This window comes from Bos mutus, chromosome 9 (genome assembly GCF_027580195.1).
Source record: "Bos mutus isolate GX-2022 chromosome 9, NWIPB_WYAK_1.1, whole genome shotgun sequence".
NCBI lineage: Eukaryota > Metazoa > Chordata > Mammalia > Artiodactyla > Bovidae > Bos > Bos mutus.
Window position 1 is genome coordinate 42,707,502 of NC_091625.1, and position 25,207 is coordinate 42,732,708.

Below are 25,207 nucleotides of genomic sequence, written 5' to 3' on the forward strand. Positions count from 1 at the left end.
GATTGTTTTATGAAGAATTACAATATGGTGATTTCCTAATCTTACCTTTTATTCCCCTTCTATTCAATGGAATTGTGTGATAAACTTCCCCCTCACCAGCCTGAGCTATTTGGTTACCGCATTAGAAGAGGCAGTTGTTCCCAATATCACATCCTCTCAGTCTGCCTCCTGCTACAGCCACCACTGAAGGAACCTGCTTCCTGCAGGTATAACCTGACAGCATCTTTCCCCATATGCACTGCATACATCTCACATTCTGCTCTTGAGTTCCTCTGACTCTGACTCAGGGTGGGACATCTGCTAGCGCTCACAGGGCAGCTTAGAGATGCAAGGGACTGAGGTTCCAAGGGGGAAATATGGACCAATAGGCAGTGCAAGTGGGTTGATAACTGCTCCTCTCTTGCATCAAGCTGATAATTATGAAGTGTATTCTACATAGCAACTCAAGGAGTCCCCTCAGGCTTGAGGCCTTTTTTACGCACTGTGACTAAGTAACGACTAACTGAAGAACACCCTTGTATTGACGTGCTGTGTTTCACTCTCCTAGTCATCCGTTGCTGTTTCCTGAGATTTCTGTCCAAAATAAACCACCTTAAAGTAGGCCCTTGTCTCAGGTTCAGCTTTCAAGGGGGTAAACCAGGCTAAGACACCACTAAATATAATTCATACAGGGAAGGCAGGATAAATGCTCAATTCTTTCATTATATTGCAAATATTCAGAGTACTACCTTAGCTGTATCTAATAATAAGCTCTAGGATTTATATGTCATCAATGAATTTCAATCAGTTGTTGTCTTACTCTTTTTAGATACTCACATTGTCCTTTTTTCAACCAATGAAACTGTTAGTCACTTAGTCATGTCAGACTCTATGTGACCCCATGGACTGTAGCCTGCCAGGCTCCTCTGTCCATGGGATTCTCCAGGCAAGAATACTGGAGTGGGTAGCTATTCCCTTCTTCAGGGGATCTTCCTGACCCAGGGATTGAACCTGGGTCTCCCACACTGCAGGCAGATTTTTTACTGTCTGAGCCTCCTTTATGTTGATAGCTTTCCCCCTTTGACTTGTCCCATTAGATTTTACACTTGAATAGCTTCTGGTACAACAGGATGTCCTAGCTGATTATGCACATTTCTAGCCCCAGACCTGATATCTGTCATTCCTCCAAAGATTGCCCTTCCTTTTAATAGGAAATGATGTATTGAAAGTACATATTATGAGCTAAAGGTGCTCATTGGTACATAATTATCATTACTTCTAGGCTTTTTCAGGGGATAAAGCAAGTAAATGTTTTTCTTCTTCAATAAATGTAAAACTTTTCTTTTGGGGACATAAGAAACTTTTTTTTCCCCTGAAAAGTACATAACTTATTTTTTTTTAATTCATTTTATTGAAGTATAGTTGATTTACAATATTGTGTTAATTTCTGCTGTACAGTGAAGTGATTCAGTTATACACACACACACACACACATTCTTTTCCAGTGTGGTTTATTACAGGATATTGAATATAGTTCCCTGTGCTGTGCAGTGGGACCTGTTGTTTATCCATCCTATACATAATAGTTTGCATTTACTAATCCCAAACTCCTAATCCTTCCCTCCCCACCCCACCTTGACAGCTACAAGTGTGTTCTCTATATCTGTGAGTCTGTTTCTAAGAAACATTTTAGAAAAGGAAAAACCATAAGTTCATAGAATTTTCAATTTACTTTTAATCTTACATGGATTCTTTGAAAATCATCCCTAACAACTCTAACATTAGTATTTACTGATAATATACAAGAAAAATTTGAAAGTAATATTTCTACTAGCAATAAGACACTGAACAAAATTTAAAACTTCTATAAATTATTTATATAATTAGATAAATTTATATAATTAGATAAATAGATAAATCTATCCCTAGAACATATTCCTCCATGAATATACAGTGAAAACACTATTTTCTAAAGTGATTAAATTATTTACTTGGTGTGATTATGCCACCAACTTAATATACAGTTAGGTGATTTACTTCAGTTGTTTTCAAGTTTTAGGTACCACATTTTTCTTTTGCATTTAAAATTATTTTGAATATAAGAATAAAGTCTATATATATGATTCTAAAGTCAGAACTATACAGTCAAGGTCTATTCATCAGAGTAGTTTGCTTCCATGCCTGTCTTCTCCACCTGTGTTCCCCTATCCCAAATGTATGCAATATATATTTATAGTTCACCTATCTTATAAAAAAGTATACTATACTATTCTGCCCGTTGGTTGTGTTTTTATTGTTATCTAAAGCCAATGTGTATTCTGGAGACCACTCCACATCAGTGTAAAGAGATCATCTTTTTCAGAGTTGCATAGTGTGTTTCATTGTATGGATCTACCCCAGTTTATTCAACTAGTCCCTTACTTATGGTTATTTGGTTTGTTTCCAGTCTTTGTTGTTGTTGTTATTGTTGTTTCCAATCTTTTGCTAACACAAATAATATTGCAGTGAATACATTTGTGCATAAGTCACATATAAATGTGGTTCCTAAAACTTGAAAACAACTGAAGTAAATCACCTAACTGTATATTAAGCTGGTGGCATAATCACACCAATTAAATTTTATTCATATAAAGTGACTTATGCACAAATGTATTCACTGCAATATTATTTGTGTTAGCAAAAGATTGGAAACAACAATAACAACAACAACAAAAAAGATTGGAAACAAACCAAATAACCATAAGTAAGGGACTAGTTGAATAAACTGGGGTAGATCCATACAATGAAACACACTATGCAATTCTGAAAAAGATAATCTCTTTACACTGATGTGGAGTGGTCTCCAGAATATACAGTATATAAATATATGGGCTTCCCTGGTAGCTCAGAGGTTAAAGCGTCTGCCTGCAATGCAGGAGACCTGGGTTTGATCCCTGGGTCGGGAAGATTCCCCTGGAGAAGGAAATGGCAACCCACTCCAGTATTCTTGCCTGGAGAATCCCATGGACGGAGGAGCCTGGTGGGCTACAGTCCACAGAGTCGCAGAGTCGGACACGACTGAGTGACTTCACTTTCACTTTCATGTAAATATATGGGTTTCCCACGTGGCGCTAGTGGTAAAGAACCCACCTGCCAATGCAGGAGACTTAAGAAACAGGTTCAGTCCCTGGGTCTGGAAGATCCCCTGGAGGAGGATTCCATGGCAACTGACTCTAGTGTTCTTGCCTAGGAAATCCCGGATAGAGGAGCCTGGCAAGCTATACTCTGTAGGGTCACAAAGGGTTGGACACGACTGAAGCGACTTAGTATGCATGCATTTAAATGTATATATAATTTTGCTTCAGTTCAGTTCAGTTCAGTCTCTCAGTCGTGTCTGACTCTTTGCGACCCCATGAATTGCAGCACGCAGGGCCTTCCTGTCCATCGCCAACTCCCGGAGTTCACTCAGACTCATGTCCATCGAGTCGATGGTGATGCCATCCAGCCATCTCATCCTCTGTTGTCCCCTTCTCCTCCTGCCCCCAATCCCTCCCAGCATCAGAGTCTTTTCCAATGAGTCAACTCTTTGCATGAGGTGGCCAAGTACTGGAGTTTCAGCTTTAGCATCATTCCTTCCAAAGAACACCCAGGACTGATCTCCTTTAGAATGGACTGATTGGATCTCCTTGCAGTCCAAGGGACTCTCAAGAGTCCTCTCCAACACCACAGTTCAAAAGCATCAATTCTTTGGCGCTCTGCCTTCTTCACAGTCCAACTCTCACATCTACATGACTACTGGAAAAACCATAGCCTTGACTAGATGGACCTTTGTTGGCAAAGTAATGTCTCTGCTTTTGAATATGCTATCTAGGTTGGTCATAACTTTCCTTCCAAGGAGTAAGCATCTTTTAATTTCATGGCTGCAATCACCATCTGCAATGATTTTGGACCCCCCGAAAATAAAGTCTGACACTGTTTCCACTGTTTCCCCCTCTATTTCCCATGAAGTGATGGGACCAGATGCCATGATCTTTGTTTTCTGAATGTTGAGCTTTAAGCCAACTTTTTCACTCTCCTCTTTCACTTTCATCAAGAGGCTTTTGAGTTCCTCTTCACTTTCTGCCGTAAGAGTGGTGTCATCTGCATATCTGAGGTTATTGATATTTCTCCCGGCAATCTTGATTCCAGCTTGTGTTTCTTCCAGCCCAGCGTTTCTCATGATGTACTCTGCATATAGGTTAAATAAGCAGAGTGACAATATACAGCCTTGACATACTCCTTTTCCTATTTGGAACCAGTTGTTCCATGTCCAGTTCTAATTGTTGCTTCCTGACCTGCATATAGGTTTCTCAAGAGGCAGGTCAGGTGGTCTGGGATTCCCATCTCTTTCAGAATTTTCCACAGTTTATTGTGATCCACACAGTCAAAGGCTTTGGCATAGTCAATAAAGCAGAAATAGATGTTTTTCTGGAGCTCTGTTGCTTTTTCCATGATCCAGCGGATGTTAGTAACTTGATCTCTGGTTCCTCTGCCTTTTCTAAAACCAGCTTGAACATCAGGAAGTTCACCGTTCACATATTGCTGAAGCCTGGCTTGGAGAATTTTGAGCATTAATTTACTAGCGTGTGAGATGAGTGCAATTGTGTTGTAATTTTGCTAGGGATTATCATTTCCCTTCCACAGGTGCTGTTTACACAGCGTTTTACATTCTTACTCGAAATATGTGCCATCCCTGTTCTCCAGCCTGCCAACTCAGTAGGTGGTCAAACTTTTTGATTTTTGCTAATCTGATTACTTGCCTCCTTTTATTCTGCCCTAAGATATATGTCATGCTTTCATCTACTTTTGGAAGAACTCTGTTAGCATAAACAATAGGTGATTGTAATGAGGGTAATGGGAGGGTGGCTATACTGTCCCTATGTATTTCCACTCACCTAATCATGGAAATGCCAAAGCCCAAAGCACACACCATCTGTGTTAAGACCTTGTATTTCCAAAAGCTGGTTTGGGTTTCCAGACAAAGTAAAGGACAACAAATATGACCTCACTTCTTTCTAAGGTCAGGAGAATGCAGAGAGGACAGGAAGTGAAGTTCACTGGCACTTTACCAGGTTCAGGATCCCGAGAAAGATGAAGGAGGAACTGTGGTCATTTTTTGTCAGGTTTCTGTCTCCAGAACAATCCCAAAGCCAAGGAGGAGCCATCCCTGGGTATGGGTGCTTTCCACAGAGTGTGGCATGACTATTCTTTCACCTGCAGGGCTGCCTACACCCAGGACCTCTTCTTTTGCCGCCTTGTAGGAGGAGTAAATGTCATGGATAGAAATTTTTTTCTTTCAGCAGCTCCCATTTCTCTATATTCTCATGGGCAATTTTGCCCCCCAGGTCACATTTGGCCAGGTCCTCAGACAAATTTGGAGAGAGGCACTCCTGACATCTAGTGAGTAGAAGCAAAGAATGCTGCAAAACATCTAGTATGCACAGGATAGCCTTCGCCTCCCAGCCCCCTGCCTCCCCTAACAAAGCCTTATCTGGTCCAAAAAGTCATTAATGCCAAAGTAAGGAACCCTGCTGTATTCTTCCTTTATGCACACATTCACAGACATCCTCAAAGTGACTGTAATCTGTGGCAGGGGAAGGGCAGAGTCACAGAGACTCCCTGTCTTTGCACCTCCAAAAATCAGTGGCAATTTAGAAATCTCTTTATTCAAACTCTAAGGAGTTATGTATTTATCTGGAAGATTAAATAACAAATACCATTTTAATCTTCTAAAAACTGATAATCATTAGGTATAATGCAACCTTTTAACTGTAAGAATAAAGAAAAGTGCTATTTATTTAAAGTAAATGGGACTGAAAGTCCCATGAATAATCAAAAACTTGGTTAATAGAGTATGACCAGAGAATAATGCACTTGGCTTCTGTGGAGAAATTAAAGTACATGCTGTGAATTGGTATTAAGGAAATTGCATGAAAAGTTAGTCTTAAAGTACCATGATCCTGAGGCAACAGCCTCAGGTGCACAATATATCACATTCAGTCTTTATCTCCCTTCATTTTTTCCTGACTTCTTTCACCTTGGATAACCCAGATGCTCAGACTTTGGAACTTTTGAGAATGGTAAGGTAGCTCACTCTCCACATTTATTTTCATCTAGAACAGACCTAAATTTTATTGCCAAGAGGCTATTATCTCTTTCACACGAATTGTTTTTGAACTTTGGCTTGCCTTATTTATTTACTGGGCATAGACTGTTTTTAATACTTCTGAGCATAATTCATTTACCTAAAATGTACCCCTGAAAAGTTATGCCTAAACTGAATTTTTGGAAATAAAAATTTTAAATCACAAGGGAAATTTGCCATTCAAAGGGAGTCTGAGGCTAAATCTTTTAAGAGAAAAGCATCTTTTGTACAAAGCAAATAATAACTCTTTAATTTGCCCGATTTTAAGTCTGAATTTTTTTTAATGTAGCCCAAGTCTTACCCAGTATTATGCATGATGCTAATTTAAAAAATATCAATCATGAATTTTAAAAGATTTTGAAAGTTAAAGAACATTTTACAAGCTATTTTTTAGGGTGTAAAATTCAGTGATACATCTTTATTACTAACAAGGGTTTGTTAATACTTGTTTTGGGTGATGAGAAAGGGAGTAGGATGCTAGGCATACCTGATATAAGAATAGGCAGCATTATAGAGCCACACTGACAGAGCGAGAAGAGTGGTTGGTAACCTGTTACTTAAACAGTAACGTTATGACTAAGAGCATGGATTCAGAAACCAGATTGCCTGGGTATAGTATCCTGCCTAGTGTGGCCTTAGGCAATTTACACTACGTGGCTGTGCCTAAGTTTCCTCATATGAAACACAGAGAATGCCAATATTATTTACTTAATGGGGTTGATCTGAGGATTAAATGAGCTAATACATGAGTTGTAAATGAAAGCACTAGAGTAGATGATAATTATGGATCTGATGGGCAAAGTTCAGCTTCTCTGTACATCGGTGCTGAATTGAATCTCAGAGACAGAGTTCTGAGGGAAGTAGAAAAGGATAGCTTCATTACTTTGCCAGGCAAAAGGGGGGCGACAGTGGGCTAATGCCCTCAGAACCATGTGTCCCAACTTGGAGAAGATAGTGGGACGTTTTATTGTAATTGTTCAAAGAGGGTGTGATCAGCTCGTGGACATTCTTCTGATGGGTTGGTGGTGAGGTGAGTAGGAGTCAGCATCAACAATCTTCAGGTACAACTGGTCATCTACATGCTTGGGGGCAGCATACCATTGTTAATCTTTAACTTCTTCCACCTGGAGGGGGTTTCAGTGTCTGCAAAATAGCTCTAAGATACTGTTATGTGTATCCATTGATGGGGAAACAGGGCCTTTGCTCTTGACTGTTTCTCCCTAGTTTTGTATCCCTTCCCTTCCCTAATTAACAGCTACTTAAATCTGCACGTTGGAGCTCAGGGAAGGTCTTGGTTGTTGTTGTTGAGTGGTGTCTGACTCCTTTTGACCCCATGAACTGCAGCACGTCAGACTTTCCTGCCCTTCACTATCTCCTGGTGGTGGTGGTGGTTGAGTCACTAAGTCATGTTTGACTCTTGCAATCCCATCTACTGTAGCTGGCCAGGCTTCTCTATCCATGGGATTTTCCAGGCAAGAATACTGGAGTGGTTTGCCATTTCCTTCTCCAGGGGATCTTCCCATCCCAGGGATTGAACCTAGGTCTCCTGCACAGCAGGCAGATTCTTTACCAACTAAGCTACCAAGGAATGCCATCCATCCATTTCATCCTCTGTTGCCCCTTTTCCTCCTGCCCTCAACCTTTCTCAGCATCAGTTTCTTTTCGAATGAGTCGGCTCTTTGCATCAGGTGGCCAAAGGATTGGAGCTTCAGCTTCAGTATCAGTCCTTCTGATGAATATTCAGGGTTGATTTCCTTTAAGATTCACTGGTTGGATCTCCCTCCTGTCCAAGGGACTCTTAAGTGTCTTCTCCCGCATCACAATTCAAAAGCATCAATTCTTCAGCGTTCAGCCTTCTTAATAATCCAACTCTCCCATCCGTACATGACTACTGGAAAAAAACATAGCTTTGACTATATGGACCTTTGTCAGTGAAGTGATGTCTGCTTTTTAATATGCTCTCTAGTTTTCATAGCTTTTCTTCCAAGGAGCAAGGGTCTTTTAATTTCATGACTGCAATCACCATCTGCAGTGATTTTGGAGCCCAAGAAAATAAAATCTGTCACTATTTCTATTGTTTCCCCGTCTATTTGCCATGAAGTGATGGGATTGGATGCCATGACCTTAATTTTTTGAATGTTGAGTTTTAAGCCATATTTTTCACTCTCCTCTTTAACCCTCATCGAGAGGTTCTTTAGTTCCTTTTCACTTTCTGCCATTAGAATGGTATAAGCTGCATATCTGAGGTTGATATGTCTCCTGGCAATCTTCATTCCAGTTTGTGCTTTATCCAGCCTGGCATTTCACATGATGTACTCTGCATATAAGTTAATTTTGCAGAGTGACAATATATAGCTTCGACATAATCCTTTCCCAATTTTGAACTAGTGCGTTGTGCCATATCTGGTTCTAACTGGAACTTCTTGATCTGCATACAGGCTTCTCAGGAGGCAAGTAAGGTGGTCTGATATTCCTATCTTTTAAGAATTTTCCACAGTTTGTTGTGATCCACACAGTCAAAGGCTTTAGTGTAGTCAATGAAGCAGATGTTTTTCTGGAATTCCTTTGCTTTTTCTATGATCCAGTGGATATTGGCAATTTGATCTCTGGTTCCTCTGCCTTTTCTAAATCCAGGTTGTACATCTGGAATTTCTCAGTTCATGTACTGCTGAAGACTAGCTTGAAGGATTTTGAGCAAGACCTTGCTAGCATGTGGAATGAGAGCAATTGTACAGTAGTTTGAATAGTCTTTGGCATTGCCTTTGTTTGGGGTTTAAATGAAATCTGACTTTTTCCAGTCCTGTGGTCACCGCTGAGTTTTCCAAATTTGTTGACACATTGAGTGCAGCACTTCAATAGAATCATCTTTTAGGATTTGAAATAGCTCAGCTGGAATTCCATCACCTCCACGAGCTTTGTAATAATGTTTGCTATGAATGAAAGCTGTTTCCTATAATTTAAAAAAAATAGGGGACACAAAGGCTTTGTGCCCAGGAATCCCATAGGGCTCTGCTCTGTATCAGATCCTCCATGGTGAGGGAGTACATCCTTCTAGAAGTGCCTGTCTGCACCCTTTCAGGAGGCACAGCTGGTTCTGCCTGAGCTGCACACAGGGGAACCCAAGGTTCAGCGAGGAGCCAGAAGCAAGGACCCAGGACAGACCCTGGGGAAATTAAAAACAAAAAACACCCTTTCTGCGAGGCCGTGCCACATTTCATAGGTTGGGCACAGATGATACGAGAGAGTGCCCTCACGCCCGTTCACTACCACTGCCAGAGTCTCAGGATAGCTTCCCAGAGGAACTGGCGCTTCGGCTCCATCCCTTTCTCCAGGGAGGGCTGGGGGCCAGCAAAAGACACTTAGCAGACACCAACCCTGGTTCAGAACACATATTTATGCGTGCCTACTCCGTGGTGGGCCCTGGGTATCCCACGATGAATCGGACTCTGCCCAAACTCCAGGGGCTGGGACACCGCTCGCCCATCCCTGTCACCCTCTGCCCTGACAGGCCAGGAAGAGGTGGGAGGAGCTGAGGTTTGCACCCTACCCCGCCTTCCCGGGATCACCTCCAGAGCCCCGCCCCTCGGGGCGTCCGGGCTGCGCCGCAAAGTAGGGAAAATTCTTTGCTGCAGAACAGCCCGCCTCCGTCTTTACGGCAAGTCGTATTTCACTCCTCTAATATGGCGTTCCCCATTTAGGCAGCGGCCGTGGTTTCTACCATAGATGGATGTGGGCAGTGCTGGGTTGAGGGTGTTATGTGTGTAACCCAGACTGCGGGATCTGCAGTTAAAGTTCGTTTCTGGTCACGACTCCAAAAACCCACCCTCTTGAGGGTCAAGAATCGCCGCTTTTTTCTAGTTCCCGCAAGTTCCTCATCTGTCCCTGGCTTGTTCCCCGCGCCACCTCCGGACACCCTCAAGTCCCTGAAACCCTCAGACTCAAACTATGAGCCTTCGGCAGCTGCTTTTGCGCTTGCCCCGTTATCTTGGGGCCTCGGGTCCCCTGCGTGGCCCCCTCGACACCATCTCTTCGGTGATCTCCTGTCGTGGTCAGTCCTCCAGGTCCCCGGCCCAGTGGAACCAAGTGGTGTCAGAGGCGGAGAAGATCGTGGGCTACCCCACGTCCTTCATGAGCCTCCGTTGCCTGCTGAGCGACGAGCTCTGCAACATCGCTATGCAGGTGCGGAAGCTGGTGGGGACTCAGCACCCTCTGCTTACCACAGTCAGGTGAGCTACACCTTCGCCCTGACACACTCTCACCCACTCTAGTCCTTTTTCCTGGCCGATACACTTTTCCTGCCTCTCTCAGACTGCCTGTTTATTTCTTTTTACTCCTTAATTTCCTCAGCCATCCTAGACATTCGGTGTTGTGTCTTAGTCCACTCACCTTAACATACTTTTATTAATATTTGCGATGCAAGAATGAGAACACGTGCGATTTTCGCATTTTTGCTTCATGGCTATTGAAGGTGAAGTTGCCTCGGTGATTTGTGGAAACATCGAGTAGGGATGTGGGTTTGAGTCACTTCCTAGAAATAGTCTTTTAAACGTGGGATAGTTTTATTTTCGGTTCTGCATTATTCAGGAAGTCACCTCTAGAAAGAATGGGTTGGGGGGAGATAGGCCAAAAGTTCGGCAGTCATTTGCAACTTTTGTCTCAGGCTTGAAGTAGGAATTTATCCAGTCAGTATTCATTTTCCCTTGGGATTTTTATCACTTTATGCTGGACTGCTACTGTGAAACCTGCTTTTAGGACTTTAAGGACCACAGCTTTGGGTTCCATTTTAAAAAACCCCACCTTTATATTAACAATTGCAAACACATAGAAAAGTTGCAGAAATAAAATTAATAACATACTTTAATTATATTCACCTATTATACACACACACACACACACACACACTATTCATGTATATGTAAATAAAATATATATACATACACATGTTTTTCCTGAATCGTTTGTGGTACATTTCATATGTCATTCCTTTACCCCTAAGTACGTCATTGTGTATTTCTTAAGCATAGGAATATTCTTTACATAACTCTAGTACAATAAGCAACTTACTTATCCCCTAGGGAACATTTGGCAGTGTATGGAAATGTTATAACTGGGGTGTGCTGCTGGTGTTTAATAGGTAAGAGGCCAGAGATGCTGTTAAACACCCTGCAGTGCCCAGGGCAACTCCCTACCGTGAAGAATTAGGTACACTAAAATGTCATTAGTACCATTGTGGAGAAATCTTGGACAAAATTATCATTTTTCTTAAAGAAAAAGCACAAACTTTTGAAATAATTGGAGGTTCACATGCAGTTGGAAGAAATACTATAGAGAGGTCCAATGTATCCTTTGCAGTTTTGTCCCACAAGCAGGATGTTGACACTGATACATTTCCATCACTACAAGGATCTCTCATATTGCTCTTTTATAGCTACCCTTACTTCCCTTTCTCTTGCTTTAATTTTTTATGAGACATCTGCTATTTCTTTGTTACTATAAAAGTTACCAAATAGCAATACCAAATAGCAGTAGTAGAGAGATTTTATTTCTTGGGCATCATTCCCAGTTATCAGGAATGTCATTTTATGAGTAGGTTAAACTTGTTTTGAAGCTGAAATGTTAATTCTCCAGAGATTCTAGATGGTACACACTCAGAACACACGGCATGTATCTTTTAAAGCTTAATAGTGAGAGGAATGAGCTTACCACCCAGTTGAAGAAATATAACTTTCATCAATCCTGTTGAAGCTATCTCTATTCACTGGTTTATCTCCCTGATCCCCACTGAACTGAATTTTGCGTTTATTTTTCCTTTTTAAAGTTGCATGAGTGTTTTCTTAAATAGTAATGTGTCTAATAATGCTCATTTTTAAAATTTACAAATATTGTAGTTTATTGCATGTAGTCCTTTGTGACTTGCTTTTTAAATTTGTCATTGTTTCTAAGATTTATCCCTGTTGTGTTAACTATACTTTGTTAGTTTTTCACTGATGTGTGAGATTCTACTGTGTAAATACCATAGTCTTCTTTTGATCAGCATTTGTGTTGTTTGCAGTTTGTGGTGTTATGAAAAGTACTGCTGTGAATATCCTGAACATGTCTTCTGGTGTACTTGTCTTGAGAGAATAAAGGCGGGTGTACACATGGTCAGCTTTAGGAGATAATAACAAATTGTTTTCCAAAGTCGTTATACCAGTTTACATTCTTACTAGCAGTGTCTGACAGAGAAGGCAATGGCACCCCATTCCGGTACTCTTGCCTGGAAAATCCCATGGATGGAGGAGCCTGGAAGGCTGCAGTCCATGGGGTCGCTGAGGGTCGGACCCGACTGAGTGACTTCTCTTTCACTTTTCACTTTCATGCATTGGAGAAGGAAATGGCAATCCACTCCAGTGTTCTTGCCTGGAGAATCCCAGGGATGGGGGAGCCTAGTGGGCTGCCGTCTATGGGGTCGCACAGAGTTGGACACGACTGAAGCGACTTAGCAGCAGCAGCAGCAGCAGTGTCTGAGTTCAAGTTACTCTGTGTTCTCACAATACATGAACCATGAAATGTCTTATTTTTTGCCAATCAAATAGTGGGTTTCTCTGTATGTGATGGGAATATGGTAGTGTTAGCAGTGGAGGATGTGGTAGTACAGTGAGCCCTCCAGATCTGTGAGTTCACAACCACACCCTGAACCAATTGTAGGTTCAATATTCAGTGGGGATGTTTCAGAAAGTCCCCCTGAAACAAAACTTGAGTTTGCTGTGCACCAGGAACTATTTTTATAGCACTAATATTGTATATACAACCATTTACATAGAATTGGCATTGTAAGTAATCTAGAGATGATTTAAAGTATAGGGGAAGATGTACCTTGGATTATACACAGATACTGTGAGGGACTTGAGAATCCTCAGATTTTGATATCCATGGGAGTTCCTGAATCTAATCCCCTTGGACTACATATTACATTGTGCATATGCATATTGTAGTGTCTATAATAAAGCATTGACATGAAAAGGGCAGAACTAGAAAAAGCCTTAGAAATGTGCATATTCTGAGAATTCCAGTTCATCTACTTGTCAGAGTATCAGTTGGGGTCTTAGAGAAGACTCCTTCTGAGACCACCAGAGACACTCTAGATGAAAGCTTGTAAGACTAATGGCTCTGAAACTTTCCTGATTGTAGCCTCCCCTGCCTGCCTGTCCCTGATCTAATACAGTGAAAGAATTGGAGAAAGTTTCAGCAAAGCCATAGTAACATATGTGGATTACTTTATTTTGTAAGAAAAGGAGGAGTTAATCTGTATATAGTTTTGTTACATGTTTAAATTCTTTAAACAGTCTAAACTCACAGGCAGTCAGTGAACAAAAACCTTTTGGGGAGGTGATCCTGTATACACCTATTTCAGCAAAGAAGCAAGCATTTGATCCATAGGGTAGGCAGATTGTGGTTATTGTAAATTATAGCTAAAAACATGGATTAAGTAGCTATATTGTTTCACATGCTGCACCTTACTTTGTTGAAATCTTGTTGGCAAAGCATTGATAATTAAGACAGAGAGTATCTCAGTATGCTAGCCAAAGGACACAAAGACCCCATATAGTTAATATAGATAAGACCATAAAAAATTGGGTTTGGTAAATTCTTTTACTTAGTTCCGTTTTACATTTTGAGACTCCATTATTTACTTATATTGATATTCTGATCCCTTGGGTCATTTTACTTTTTGGGTAGATAAACACAGTGTATTAGGGATGAATCATATCTGATGGCCCTAAAATTTAGATGTACAGTGACATTTTTTGGCAAACAAGAGGAGAAAAGAAGGAAATCACCATAATTCATTATTCACTACCTTCTCTTTCTTTACCTAAGCTATCTCATCAATAAGAAGGGAAAGAGCCTAGAACTTACTTTTGTAACAGTTTAATTGAGAAGTGAGATTAAATTTAAAATCTTAAGATTTGGTGAGATAATGATCATATTGCTAACAATAGTATAGCAATTAATTTTTTTACTCTTGTTCTTCTAGATGTTCTAGTATCTCTGTGTTGTAAGTTCCAATTAGATAAATAATCCTCAGTTCAATGTTTATTAAAGCTTGTGGAGGAGTATAAAGAACTCTATAACATGGACCATGTCCTTTGAGAATAGGCATCGTGTTGGACACAAGTATATTTACAGATATCTAACAGAAGGAGATAAATGACTTGTGACTAGTGAGTAGTAGAGATACATTAGCTATTACATTTAGAGATACTAAAGTGACCTGGCGAAAGATAAACACTGTATGATATTAATTATATTTCAAATAAAAAAATAATCTAGTGAATATAACAGCAACAGCAACACCAACAACAAAAACAGATTCACAGATATAGAGAACAAACTAGTGGTTACTGGTAGGGAGAGGGAAGTGGGGAGGGGCCAGAAAGGAGTAGGGGATTAAGAGGTATAAACTACTGGGTATAAATTAAATGAGCTACAAGAATATATTGTATAGCACTAGGAATATACCTAGTATTTTTATAATAATTATGAATAATTATGAATTATTTTTATAATAATTTAAAAATTATGATTCACTTTGTTGTACACTTGAAATGTATACCATTGTACATTAACTGTCCCTCAATAACAAACATAAAAAATAAAGTGGCCTAGAATAGTAGAGAATCTTTCATGAAGAAATTGGGGTGTGATGAGAATAGATGGATGAAAACTACATGTGTAGTCTTTTTAGGATGGTGGTAATTTATTACAGTTTTTTTCTTCTTGATTCTTTTCATTTTCCTTTCTTCTCCAGGCTGACATACTTCTTCTATAGGCATAGTGAGTGAGTGAGTGAAAGTCGATCATTCGTGTCCGACTCTGCAACCCCACAGACTATACAATCCATAGGATTCTTCAGGGAGGACCTTAAAAGCAACAATAAGCAGTGTGATAAAGTGAACAGTATTAATAGAGCTATAATAGCTAAAGCAATATTGAAGAAAATAAAAAGAAAATGGAAGGAGTCATTCTACCTAATGTTAAGTCTAAGATATATATATAACTTCATTGATTAACACACTGTGGTATTGGCAGAGGAATAGATAGATCATTGAAATAGAATAGGAAACTCAGAAATAGATCAACACAAATATACCCAAGTTGATTTTTGACAAAGATGCAAAAGCAGTTTGATGGAGGGAGAATAGTCTTTTCAATAAATGGTGCTGGAACAATTTGGACATTATATAGGCAAGAAAGTAAACCTTGACCTAAACTTCACACCATGTTAAAAAAAAAAAGAATCTAGGTTAAATGGAATTAAATGTGAAATGTAAAACTACCAAATAAAACTTAAGAAAACATAGGAGGGGATATTTGGAATGTGGACTCGGTAAACAGTTTTTAAATGTGAAACAAAAAATGCAGTTCATTAAAGAAAAAAAGATCAATGATTGGATTTCATCAAAATTGAAAACTTTGTTCTGTTGAAAGACCTTGTTAATAGGTTCAAAAGATTAGCCACAGGGAGAAAACATTTGTAAATCACTTACCTGAAGGACTTGCATCCAGAATATATAAAGATCACTCTGAACTCAGTGGTAAGAAAACAGTTAGAAAATGGGCACAAAGCCTATAAAAACAGAAAATGAGTATATGAAAAGTTGTTGAACAATATTAGCCATTAGAAAAATGTGTGTTAAAACCATGATGAGATACCATTGCATACCTATTAGAATGACTAAAATAAAAAATACAATATGAAATCTTGGTGAAGATGCAGAGAAACTAGATTTCTCATACATTGCTGATTGTCATTGTTGTTTAGTCATTCAGTTCAGTCACTAAGTCGTGTCCAACTCTTTTTGACCTCTTTGTAGCACGCCAGGCTTCCCAGTCCATCACCAACTCCAGGAGCTTGCTCAAACTCACGTCCATTGAGTTGGTGATGCCATCCAACCATCTCATCCTCTGTTTCCTTCTCTTCCGTCCTTCAGTCTTTCCCAGCATCAGGGTCTTTTCTGATGAGTCAGATCATTGTGTCAGGTGGCCAAACTATTGGCGTTTCAGCTTCAGCATCAGTCCTTCCAACGAATATTCAGGACTGATTTCCTTTAGGATTGACTCGTTGGACCTCCTTGCTGTCCACAGGACTCTCAAGAGTCTCCTCCAACACCACAGTTCAAAAGCATCAATTCTTCAGCACTTAGCTTTCTTTATAGTCCAACTCTCATATCCATACATGACTACTGGAAAAACCATAGCTTTGATTAGACGGAGCTTTGTTGGCAACATAATGTCTCTGCTTTTTAATATGCTGTCTAGGTTGGTCATAACTTTTCTTCCAAGGAGCAAACATCTTTTAATTCCGTGGCTGCAGTCACCATCTGCAGTGATTTTGGAGCCCAAAAAAGTAAAGTCTGTCACTGTTTTCACTGTTTCCCCATCTATTTGCCATGAAGTGATGGGACCAGATGCCATGATAGTAGTTTTTTGAATGTTGAGCTTTAAGCCAATTTTTTCACTCTCCTCTTTCACTTTCATCCAGAGGCTCTTTAGTTCGTCTTCACTTTCTGCCGTAAGGGTGGTGTCATCTGCATATGTGAGGTTATTGATATTTCTCCCGGCAATCTTGATTCCAGCTTGTGCTTCATCCAGCCCAGCAGTTCGCATAATGTACTCTGCATGTAAGTTAAATAAGCAGGGTGACAGTATACAGCCTTGATGTACTCCTTTGCCAATTTGGAACCAGTCTGTTGTTCCATGTCCAGTTCTAACTGTTGCTTCTTGACCTGCATACAGATTTCTCAGGAGGCAGGTCAGATGGTCTGGAATTCCCATCTCTTGAAGAATTTTCCACAGTTTGTTGTGATCCAAAGGCAAGTGCAAGTCAAAGCGTTTGGCGTAGTCAATAAAGCAGAAATAGATGTTTTTCTGGAACTTGCTTGCTTTTTCAATGATCCAACGGATGTTGGCAATTTGATCTCTGGTTCCTCTGCATTTTCTAAATCCAGCTTGAACATCTGGAAGTTCTTGGTTCACGTACTGTTGAAGCCTGACTTGGAGAATTTTGAGCTAACGTGTGAGATGAGTGCAATTGTGCGATAGTTTGAACATTGTTTGGCATTACCTTTCTTTGGGATTGGAATGAAAACTGACCTTTTCCAGTGCTGTGGCCACTGCTGAGTTTTCCAAATTTGCTGGCATATTGAATGCAGCACTTTAACAGCATCATCTTTTAGGACTTGAAATAGCTCAGCTGAAATAGTTGAAATAGAAACTTGAAATAGTTTAGTCGCTCAGTCATGTCCAGGTCTTTGCGACCCTATGGACTGCAGCATGCCAGGCTTCCCTGTCCTTCATCATCTCCTGGAGTTTGCTCAAACTCATGTTGAGTCAGTGATACCATCCAACCATCTCATCCTCTGTCACCCCCTTCTCCTCCTGCCTTCAGTCTTTTGCATCATCAGAGTGAAAAGTGAAAGTCAGTCAGTTGTGTCTGACTCTTTGTGACCCATGGACTATATAGGCCATGGAATTCTCTAGGCCAGAATACTGAAGTGGATCAAACCCAGGCCTCCGGCATTGCAGGTGGATTCTTTACCAGCTGAGTCACAAGGGAAGCCAAAAATACTGCAGTGGGTAGCCTATCCCTTCTCCAGCAAATCTTCCCTACCCAGGAATTGAACCAGGATCTCCTGCATTGCAGGCAGATTCTTTACCAAATGAGCTATCAGGGAAGCCTTTTCCAGCATCAGGGTCTTTTCCAGTGAGTCAGTTCTTCACATCAGGTGGCCAAAGTATTGGAGCTTCAGCTTCAGCATTGGTCCTTCCAGTGAATATTCAAGGTTGATTTCCTTTAGGATTGACTGGTTTGATCTCCTTGCAGTCCAAGGGACTCTCAAGAGTCTTCTCTAGCACCATAGTTTGAACATTGCTGATGGGAATGTAAAAATGTTACAGCCACTCTGGAATACCTGACCTGCTTCTTGAGAAACCTGTATTTAGGTCAGGAAGCAACAATTAGAACTGGACACGGAACAACAGACTGGTTCCAAATAGGAAAAGGAGTACATCAAGGCTGTATACTGTCACCCTGCTTATTTAACTTCTATGCAGAGTACATCATGAGAAACGCTGGGCTATAAGAAGCACAAGCTGGAATCAAGATTGCCGGGAGAAATAACAATAACCTCAGATATGCAGATGACTTACTGCAGAAAGTGAAGAAGAACTAAAGAGCCTCTTGATGAAAGTGAAAGAGTAGAGTGAAAAAATTAACTTAAAGCTCAACATTCAAAAAACTAATATCATGGCATCTGGTCCCATCACTTCATGGCATATAGATGGGCAAACAGTGAAAACAGTCGCTGATTTTATTTTTTGGGGGTCCAAAATATCTGCAGATGGTGATTGCAGCCATGAAATTAAAAGATGCTTACTCCTTGGAAGGAAAGTTATGACCAACCTAGAGAGCATATTTAAAAAGCAGAGACATTACATTGCCAACAAAGGTCCATCTAGTCAAGGCTATGGTTTGTCCAGTAGTGATGTATGTATGTGAGATTCGGACTATAAAGAAAGCTGAGCACTGAGGAATTGATGCTTTTGAACTGCGGTGTTGGAGAAGACCCTTGAGAGTCCCTTGGACTGCAAGGAGATCCAACCAGTCCATCCTAAAGGAGATCAATCCTGGGCGTTCATTGGAAGGACTGATATTGAAGCTGAAACCAATACTTTGGTCAACTGATGTGGAGAGCTGACTCATTTGAAAAGACCCTGATGCTGAGAGAGATTGAGGGCAGGAGTAGAAGGGGACGACAGAGGATGAGGTGGTTGGATGGCATCACCAACTCAACGGACGTGAGTTTGGGTAAACTTCCAGAGTGGGTGATGGAGAGGGAGGTCTGGCATGCTGCGGTTCATGGGGTCACAAAGAGTCGGACATGACTGAGTGACTGGACTGAACTGACTCTGGAATACAGTGTGGCAGTTTTTTATTAAATTAAACATACACATAACATACAACCCAGCAATCACACTTGAGCATTTATTCCAGAGAAATAAAAACTCATATCAAAACCTATACAGGAATGGTTATAGCAACCTTATTTGTGACAGCTAAGAACTGGAAACAACTCATACCTCACTGAATGGTGAAATGCTGAACAAACTGTGGTGCATCCATACAGTGGAATAGTTTTTGTTTAGTTGCTAAGTTGTTTCCAACTCTTTGTGACCCCATGGACTGTAGCCCTCCAGACTCCTCTGTTCATGGGATTTCCCAGGTAAGAATACTGGTTAGGTTGCAGTTTCCTTCTCCAGAGAATCTTCCTGACCCAGAGATGGAACCCGGGTCTCCTGCATTGCAGGTGGATTTTTTTAACCACTGAGCCACCTGGGAAGCCCTAAAACTCTATATGGTGGTGGTGTTCAGTTGCTAGATCACATCCAGCTCTTTGTGACCCCATGATCTGCAGCATACCAGTCTCCTCTGTCCTTTACCATCTTCCAGAGTTTGCCCAAATTCAGCGTCCATTGAGTTGATGATGCTATCTAACCATCTCATCCTTTGCCACCCTCTCCTCCTTTTGCCTTCAGTCTTTCCCATCATCAGGGTCTTTTCCAGTGAGTAGGCTCTTTTCATCAGGTGGTGGAAGTATGTTATTTTTTTATTTTGTTTTATTTATTTATTTTTGGCTGCACAGGATCTTTGTTGCTGTTGTAGGCTTTTTCTAGTTGTGTTGTGCAGAGTCTACTCTAGTTGCAGTTAGCACATAGGCTTCTCATTGCGGTGGCTTCTCCTTTTGTAGAACACATGCTCTAGGGTGTGCAGGTTTCAGTAGTTGTGGTGCATGGCTCAGTGGTTGTGGCTCACAGGCTTAGTGGAATCTTTCTGTACCATGGATTGAACCCATGTTCCCTACATTGGCAGGCAGTTTCTTTACCACTGGACTACCAGAAAAGTCCCAGTGTTAATTTTTAGTTTTGGTATTATCCTACAGTTGTGTATTGAAGGAAGCTGGGTCAAAGATACATAAGGACTTTATATCCACAAGTTCCACATATACGTGGATTCAGCCAACCATGGATCAAGAATATTTTGGGGAAAAAATTCCAGAAATTTCCAGAAAACAAAACTTGAATTTGCTAAGCCAGGCAACTTTTGATATAACATACATTGTATCTACTACTATTTGCAGAATATTTACATGGTATTAGGTATTGTAAGTAATCTGGAGATGATTTAATGTAAACTAGAGGATGTGCATAGGTTATATGTAACTACTACACCATTTTATAGCAACACAAATTTTGGGGTCGTGTAACCAATCCCTCTCTGGATACCTAGTGAAGACTGTACTATTTTTATGTCTTTCTGTGAGTCTATAATTATTTTGTTATGTTGAAAAGCTAAAGAAAAAAAAAATCACCTCTAACAGAGAGAATGAATGGATGGATGGATGGACGAACAAATGAACAAACAGTAAGTAACCTGCAGGACAGGAAGCTTACATGTATGTTTTAGTTTCATCTCTGTCAGTAGGTGTCAACAGTGTGACCTTAAGTAAGTTATTCTATCTCTGGGCTTTAATTTCCTAAGTAATGAAATAAGAAGTTTGACTAAATGATTTCCAAAGGTGTTGCCAATTCTGCCTAGTAGAAATTGGTATTGTAACTGAGCATGGTAGCTAAGGGAGCTGTTGTCACTTCTCAGACAGGTAATGATGAGTAGATTGAATGCAGTATATAATACAAATTTATCATCCTTTTCCTACTGTTTAAAAATCCTGAAAAGTCAGGGAAAAAAACATTTTCTTGGAAAGAATGAAATACTTAGGAATATATCTACCTAAAGAAACTAAAGACCTATATATAGAAAACTATAAAACACTGGTGAAAGAAATCAAAGAGGACACTAATGGAGAAATATACCATGTTCATGGATCGGAAGAATCAATATAGTGAAAATGAGTATACTACCCAAGGCAATCTATAGATTCAATGCAATCCCTATCAAGCTACCAATGGTATTTTTCACAGAGCTAGAACAAATAATTTCACAATTTGTATGGAAATACAAAAAACCTCGAATAGCCAAAGCAATCTTGAGAAAGAAGAATGGAACTGGAGGAATCAACCTGCCTGACTTCAGGCTCTACTACAAAGCCACAGTCATCAAGACAGTATGACAGAGACAGAAATATAGATCAATGGAACAAAATAGAAAGCCCAGAGATAAACCCATGCACCTACGGACACCTTATCTTTGACAAACGAGGCAAGAATATACAATGGAGAAAAGACAATCTCTTTAACAAGTGGTGCTGGGAAAACTGGTCAACCACTTGTAAAAGAATGAAACTAGAACACTTTCTAACACTATACACAAAAATTAACTCAAAATGGATTAAAGATCTAAACGTAAGACCAGAAACTATAAAACTCCTAGAGGAAAACATAGGCAAAACACTCTCTGACATACATCACAGCAGGATCCTCTATGACCCACCTCCCAGAATGTTGGAAATAAAAGCAAAATAAACACATGGGATCTAATTAAAATTAAAAGCTTTTGCACAACAAAAGAAATTATAAGCAAGGTGAAAAGACTGCCTTCAGAATGGGAGAAAATAATAGCAAATGAAGCAACTGACAAACAACTAATCTTAAAAATATACAAGCAACTCCTGCAGCTCAATTCCAGAAAAATAAACAACCTAATCCAAAAATGGGCCAAAAAACTAAATAGACATTTCTCCAAAGAAGACATACAGATGGCTAACAAACACATGAAAAGATGCTCAACATCACTCATTATCAGAGAAATGCAAATCAACACCACAATGAGGTACCATTACACGCCAGTCAGAATGGCTGCGATCCAAAAGTCTACAAGCAATAAATGCTGGAGAGGATGTGGAGAAAAGGGAACCCTCTTACACTGTTGGTGGGAATGCAAACTAGTACAGGCACTATGGAGAACAGTGTGGAGATTCCTTAAAAAACTGGAAATAGAACTGCCATACGACCCAGCAATCCCACTGCTGGGCATACACACTGAGGAAACCAGAATTGAAAGAGACACGTGTACCCCAATGTTCATCGCAGCACTGTTTATAATAGCCAGGACATGGAAACAACCTAGATGTCCATCAGCAGATGAATGGATAAGAAAGCTGTGGTACATATACACAATGGACTATTACTTAGCCATTAAAAAGAATACATTTGAATCAGTTCTAATGAAGTGGATGAAACTGGAGCCGATTATACAGAGTGAAGTAAGCCAGAAAGAAAAACACCAATACAGTATACTAACGCATGTATATGGAATTTAGAAAGAAGGTAACAATAACCCTGTATGCGAGACAGCAAAAGAGACACAGATGTATAGAACAGTCTTTTGGACTCTGTGGGAGAGGGAGGGGGGAGATGATTTGGGAGAATGGCATTGAAACATGTATAATATCAAATAAGAAACAAATCACCAGTCCAGGTTCTATGCGGGATACAGGAAGCTTGGGGCTGGTGCACTGGGATGACCCAGAGGGATGGTATGGGGAGGGAGGTGGGAGGGGGTCCAGGATTGGGAACACGTGTACACCCGTTGCAGATTCATGTTGATGTATGGCAAAACCAATACAATATTGTAAATTCAGTTTATTCAGTTGCTCAGTCGTGTCTGACTCTTTGCGACCCCATGAATTGCAGCACGCCAGGCCTCCTGTCCATCACCAACTCCCGGAGTTCACTCAGACTCACGTTCATCGAGTCAATGATGCCATCCAGCCATCTCATCCTCTGTCGTCCCCTTCTCCTCCTGCCCCCCAGTCAATCTCTCCCAGCATCAGAGTCTTTTCCAATGAGTCATCTCTTCGCATGAGGTGACCAAAGTACTGGAGTTTCAGCTTTAGCATCATTCCTTCCAAAGAAATCCCAGGGCTGATCTCCTTCAGAATGGACTGGTTGGATCTCCTTGCAGTCCAAGGGACTCTCAAGAGTCTTCTCCAACACCACAGTTTAGAAGCATCAATTCTTTAGTGCTCAGCTTTCTTCACAGTCCAACTCTCACATCCATACATGACGACAGGAAAAACCATAGCCTTGACTAGACGGACCTTTGTTGGCAGAGTAATATCTTTGCTTTTCAATATACTATCTAGGTTGGTCATAACTTTCCTTCCAAGGAGTAAGCGTCTTTTAATTTCATAGCTGCAGTCACCATCTGCAGTGATTTTGGAGCCCAAAAAAATAAAGTCTGACACTGTTTCCACTGTTTCTCCATCTATTTGCCATGAAGTGATGGGACCAGATGCCATGATCTTCGTTTTCTGAATGTTGAGCTTTAAGCCAACTTTTTCACTCTCCACTTACTTTCATCAAGAGGCTTTTGAGTTCGTCTTCGCTTTCTGCCATAAGGGTGGTGTCATCTGCTTATCTGAGGTTATTGATATTTCTCCCGGCAATCTTGATTCCAGCTTGTGCTTCTTCCAGCCCAGCGTTTCTCATAATGTACTCTGCATAGAAGTTAAATAAGCAGGGTGACAATATACAGCCTTGACGTACTCCTTTTCCTATTTGGAACCAGTCTGTTGTTCCATGTCCAGTTCTAACTGTTGCTTCCTGACCTGCATATAGGTTTCTCAAGAGGCAGGTCAGGTGGTCTGGTATTCCCATCTCTTTCAGAATTTTCCAGTTTATTGTGATCCACACAGTCAAAGGCTTTGGCATAGTCAATAAAGCAGAAGTAGATGTTTTTCTGGAACTCTCTTGCTTTTTTGATGATCCAGCGGATTGTTGGTAATTTGATCTCTGGTTCCTCTGCCTTTTCTAAAAGTAGCTTGTACATCTGGAAGTTCACGGTTGACATGTTGCTGAAGCCTGGCTTGGAGAATTTTGAGCATTACTTTACTAGCATGTGAGATGAGTGTAACTCTGCAGTAGTTTGAGCGTTCTTTGGCATTGCCCTTCTTTGGGATTGGAATGAAAACTGACCTTTTCCAGTCCTGTGGCCACTGCCGAGTTTTCCAAATTTGCTGGCATATTGAGTGCAGCACTTTCACAGCATCATCTTTCAGGATTTGAAATAGCTCAACTGGAATTCCATCACCTCCACTAGCTTTGTTCGTAGTGATGCTTTCTAAGGCCCACTTGACTTCACATTCCAGGATGTCTGGCTCTAGATGAGTGATTACACCATTGTGATTATCTGGGTCGTGAAGATCTTTTTTGTACCGTTCTTCTGTGTATTCTTGGTACCTCTTCTTAATATCTTCTGCTTCTGTTAGGTCCATACCATTTCTGTCCTTTATCAAGCCCATCTTTGCATGAAATGTTCCCTTGGTATCTCTGATTTTCTTGAAGAGATCTCTAGTCTTTCCCACTCTGTTATTTTCCTCTATTTCTTTGCATTGATCGCTGAGGAAGGCTTTCTTATCTCTCCTTGCTATTCTTTGGAACTCTGTATTCAGATGCTTATATCTTTCCTTTTCTCCTTTGCTTTTCACTTCTCTTCTCTTCACAGCTATTTGTAAGGCCTCCCCAGACAGCCATTTTGCTTTTTTGCATTTCTTTTCCATGGGGATGGTTTTGATCCCTGTCTCCTGTACAATGTCACGAACCTCCGTCCATAGTTCATCAGGCACTCTATCAGATCTAGTCCCTTAAATCTATTTCTCACTTCCACTGTATAATCATAAGGGATTTGATTTAGGTCATACCTGAATGGTCTAGTGGTTTTCCCTACTTTCTTCAATTTAAGTCTGAATTTGGCAATAAGGGGTTCATGATGTGAGCCACAGTCAGCTCCTGGTCTTGTTTTTGCTGACTATATAGAGCTTCTCCATCTTTGGCGGCAAAGAATATAATCAATCTGATTTCGGTGTTGAGCATCTGGTGATGTCCATGTGTAGAGTCTTCTCTTGTTGTTGGAAGAGGGTGTTTGCTATGACTAGTGCATTCTCTTGGCAAAACTCTATTAGTCTTTGCCCTGCTTCATTCCGTATTCCAAGGCCAAATTTGCCTTTTACTTCATGTGTTTCTTGACTTCCTACTTTTGCATTCCAGTCCCCTATAATGGAAAGG

At 40.5% G+C, this 25,207-nt stretch overlaps 1 protein-coding gene across 1 annotated transcript in view; it reads left to right on the forward strand.

The window, feature by feature from the left end:
* Window positions 1-9,807: 9,807 nt before the first annotated feature.
* PDSS2 (decaprenyl diphosphate synthase subunit 2) overlaps window positions 9,808-25,207 on the forward strand; it is a 275,381-nt gene continuing 259,981 nt past the window's right edge. The window contains 1 exon segment of the mRNA XM_005898195.2: window positions 9,808-10,368. Within this exon segment, the coding sequence (XP_005898257.2) occupies window positions 10,088-10,368 (281 nt within the window). The 5' untranslated portion in view covers window positions 9,808-10,087.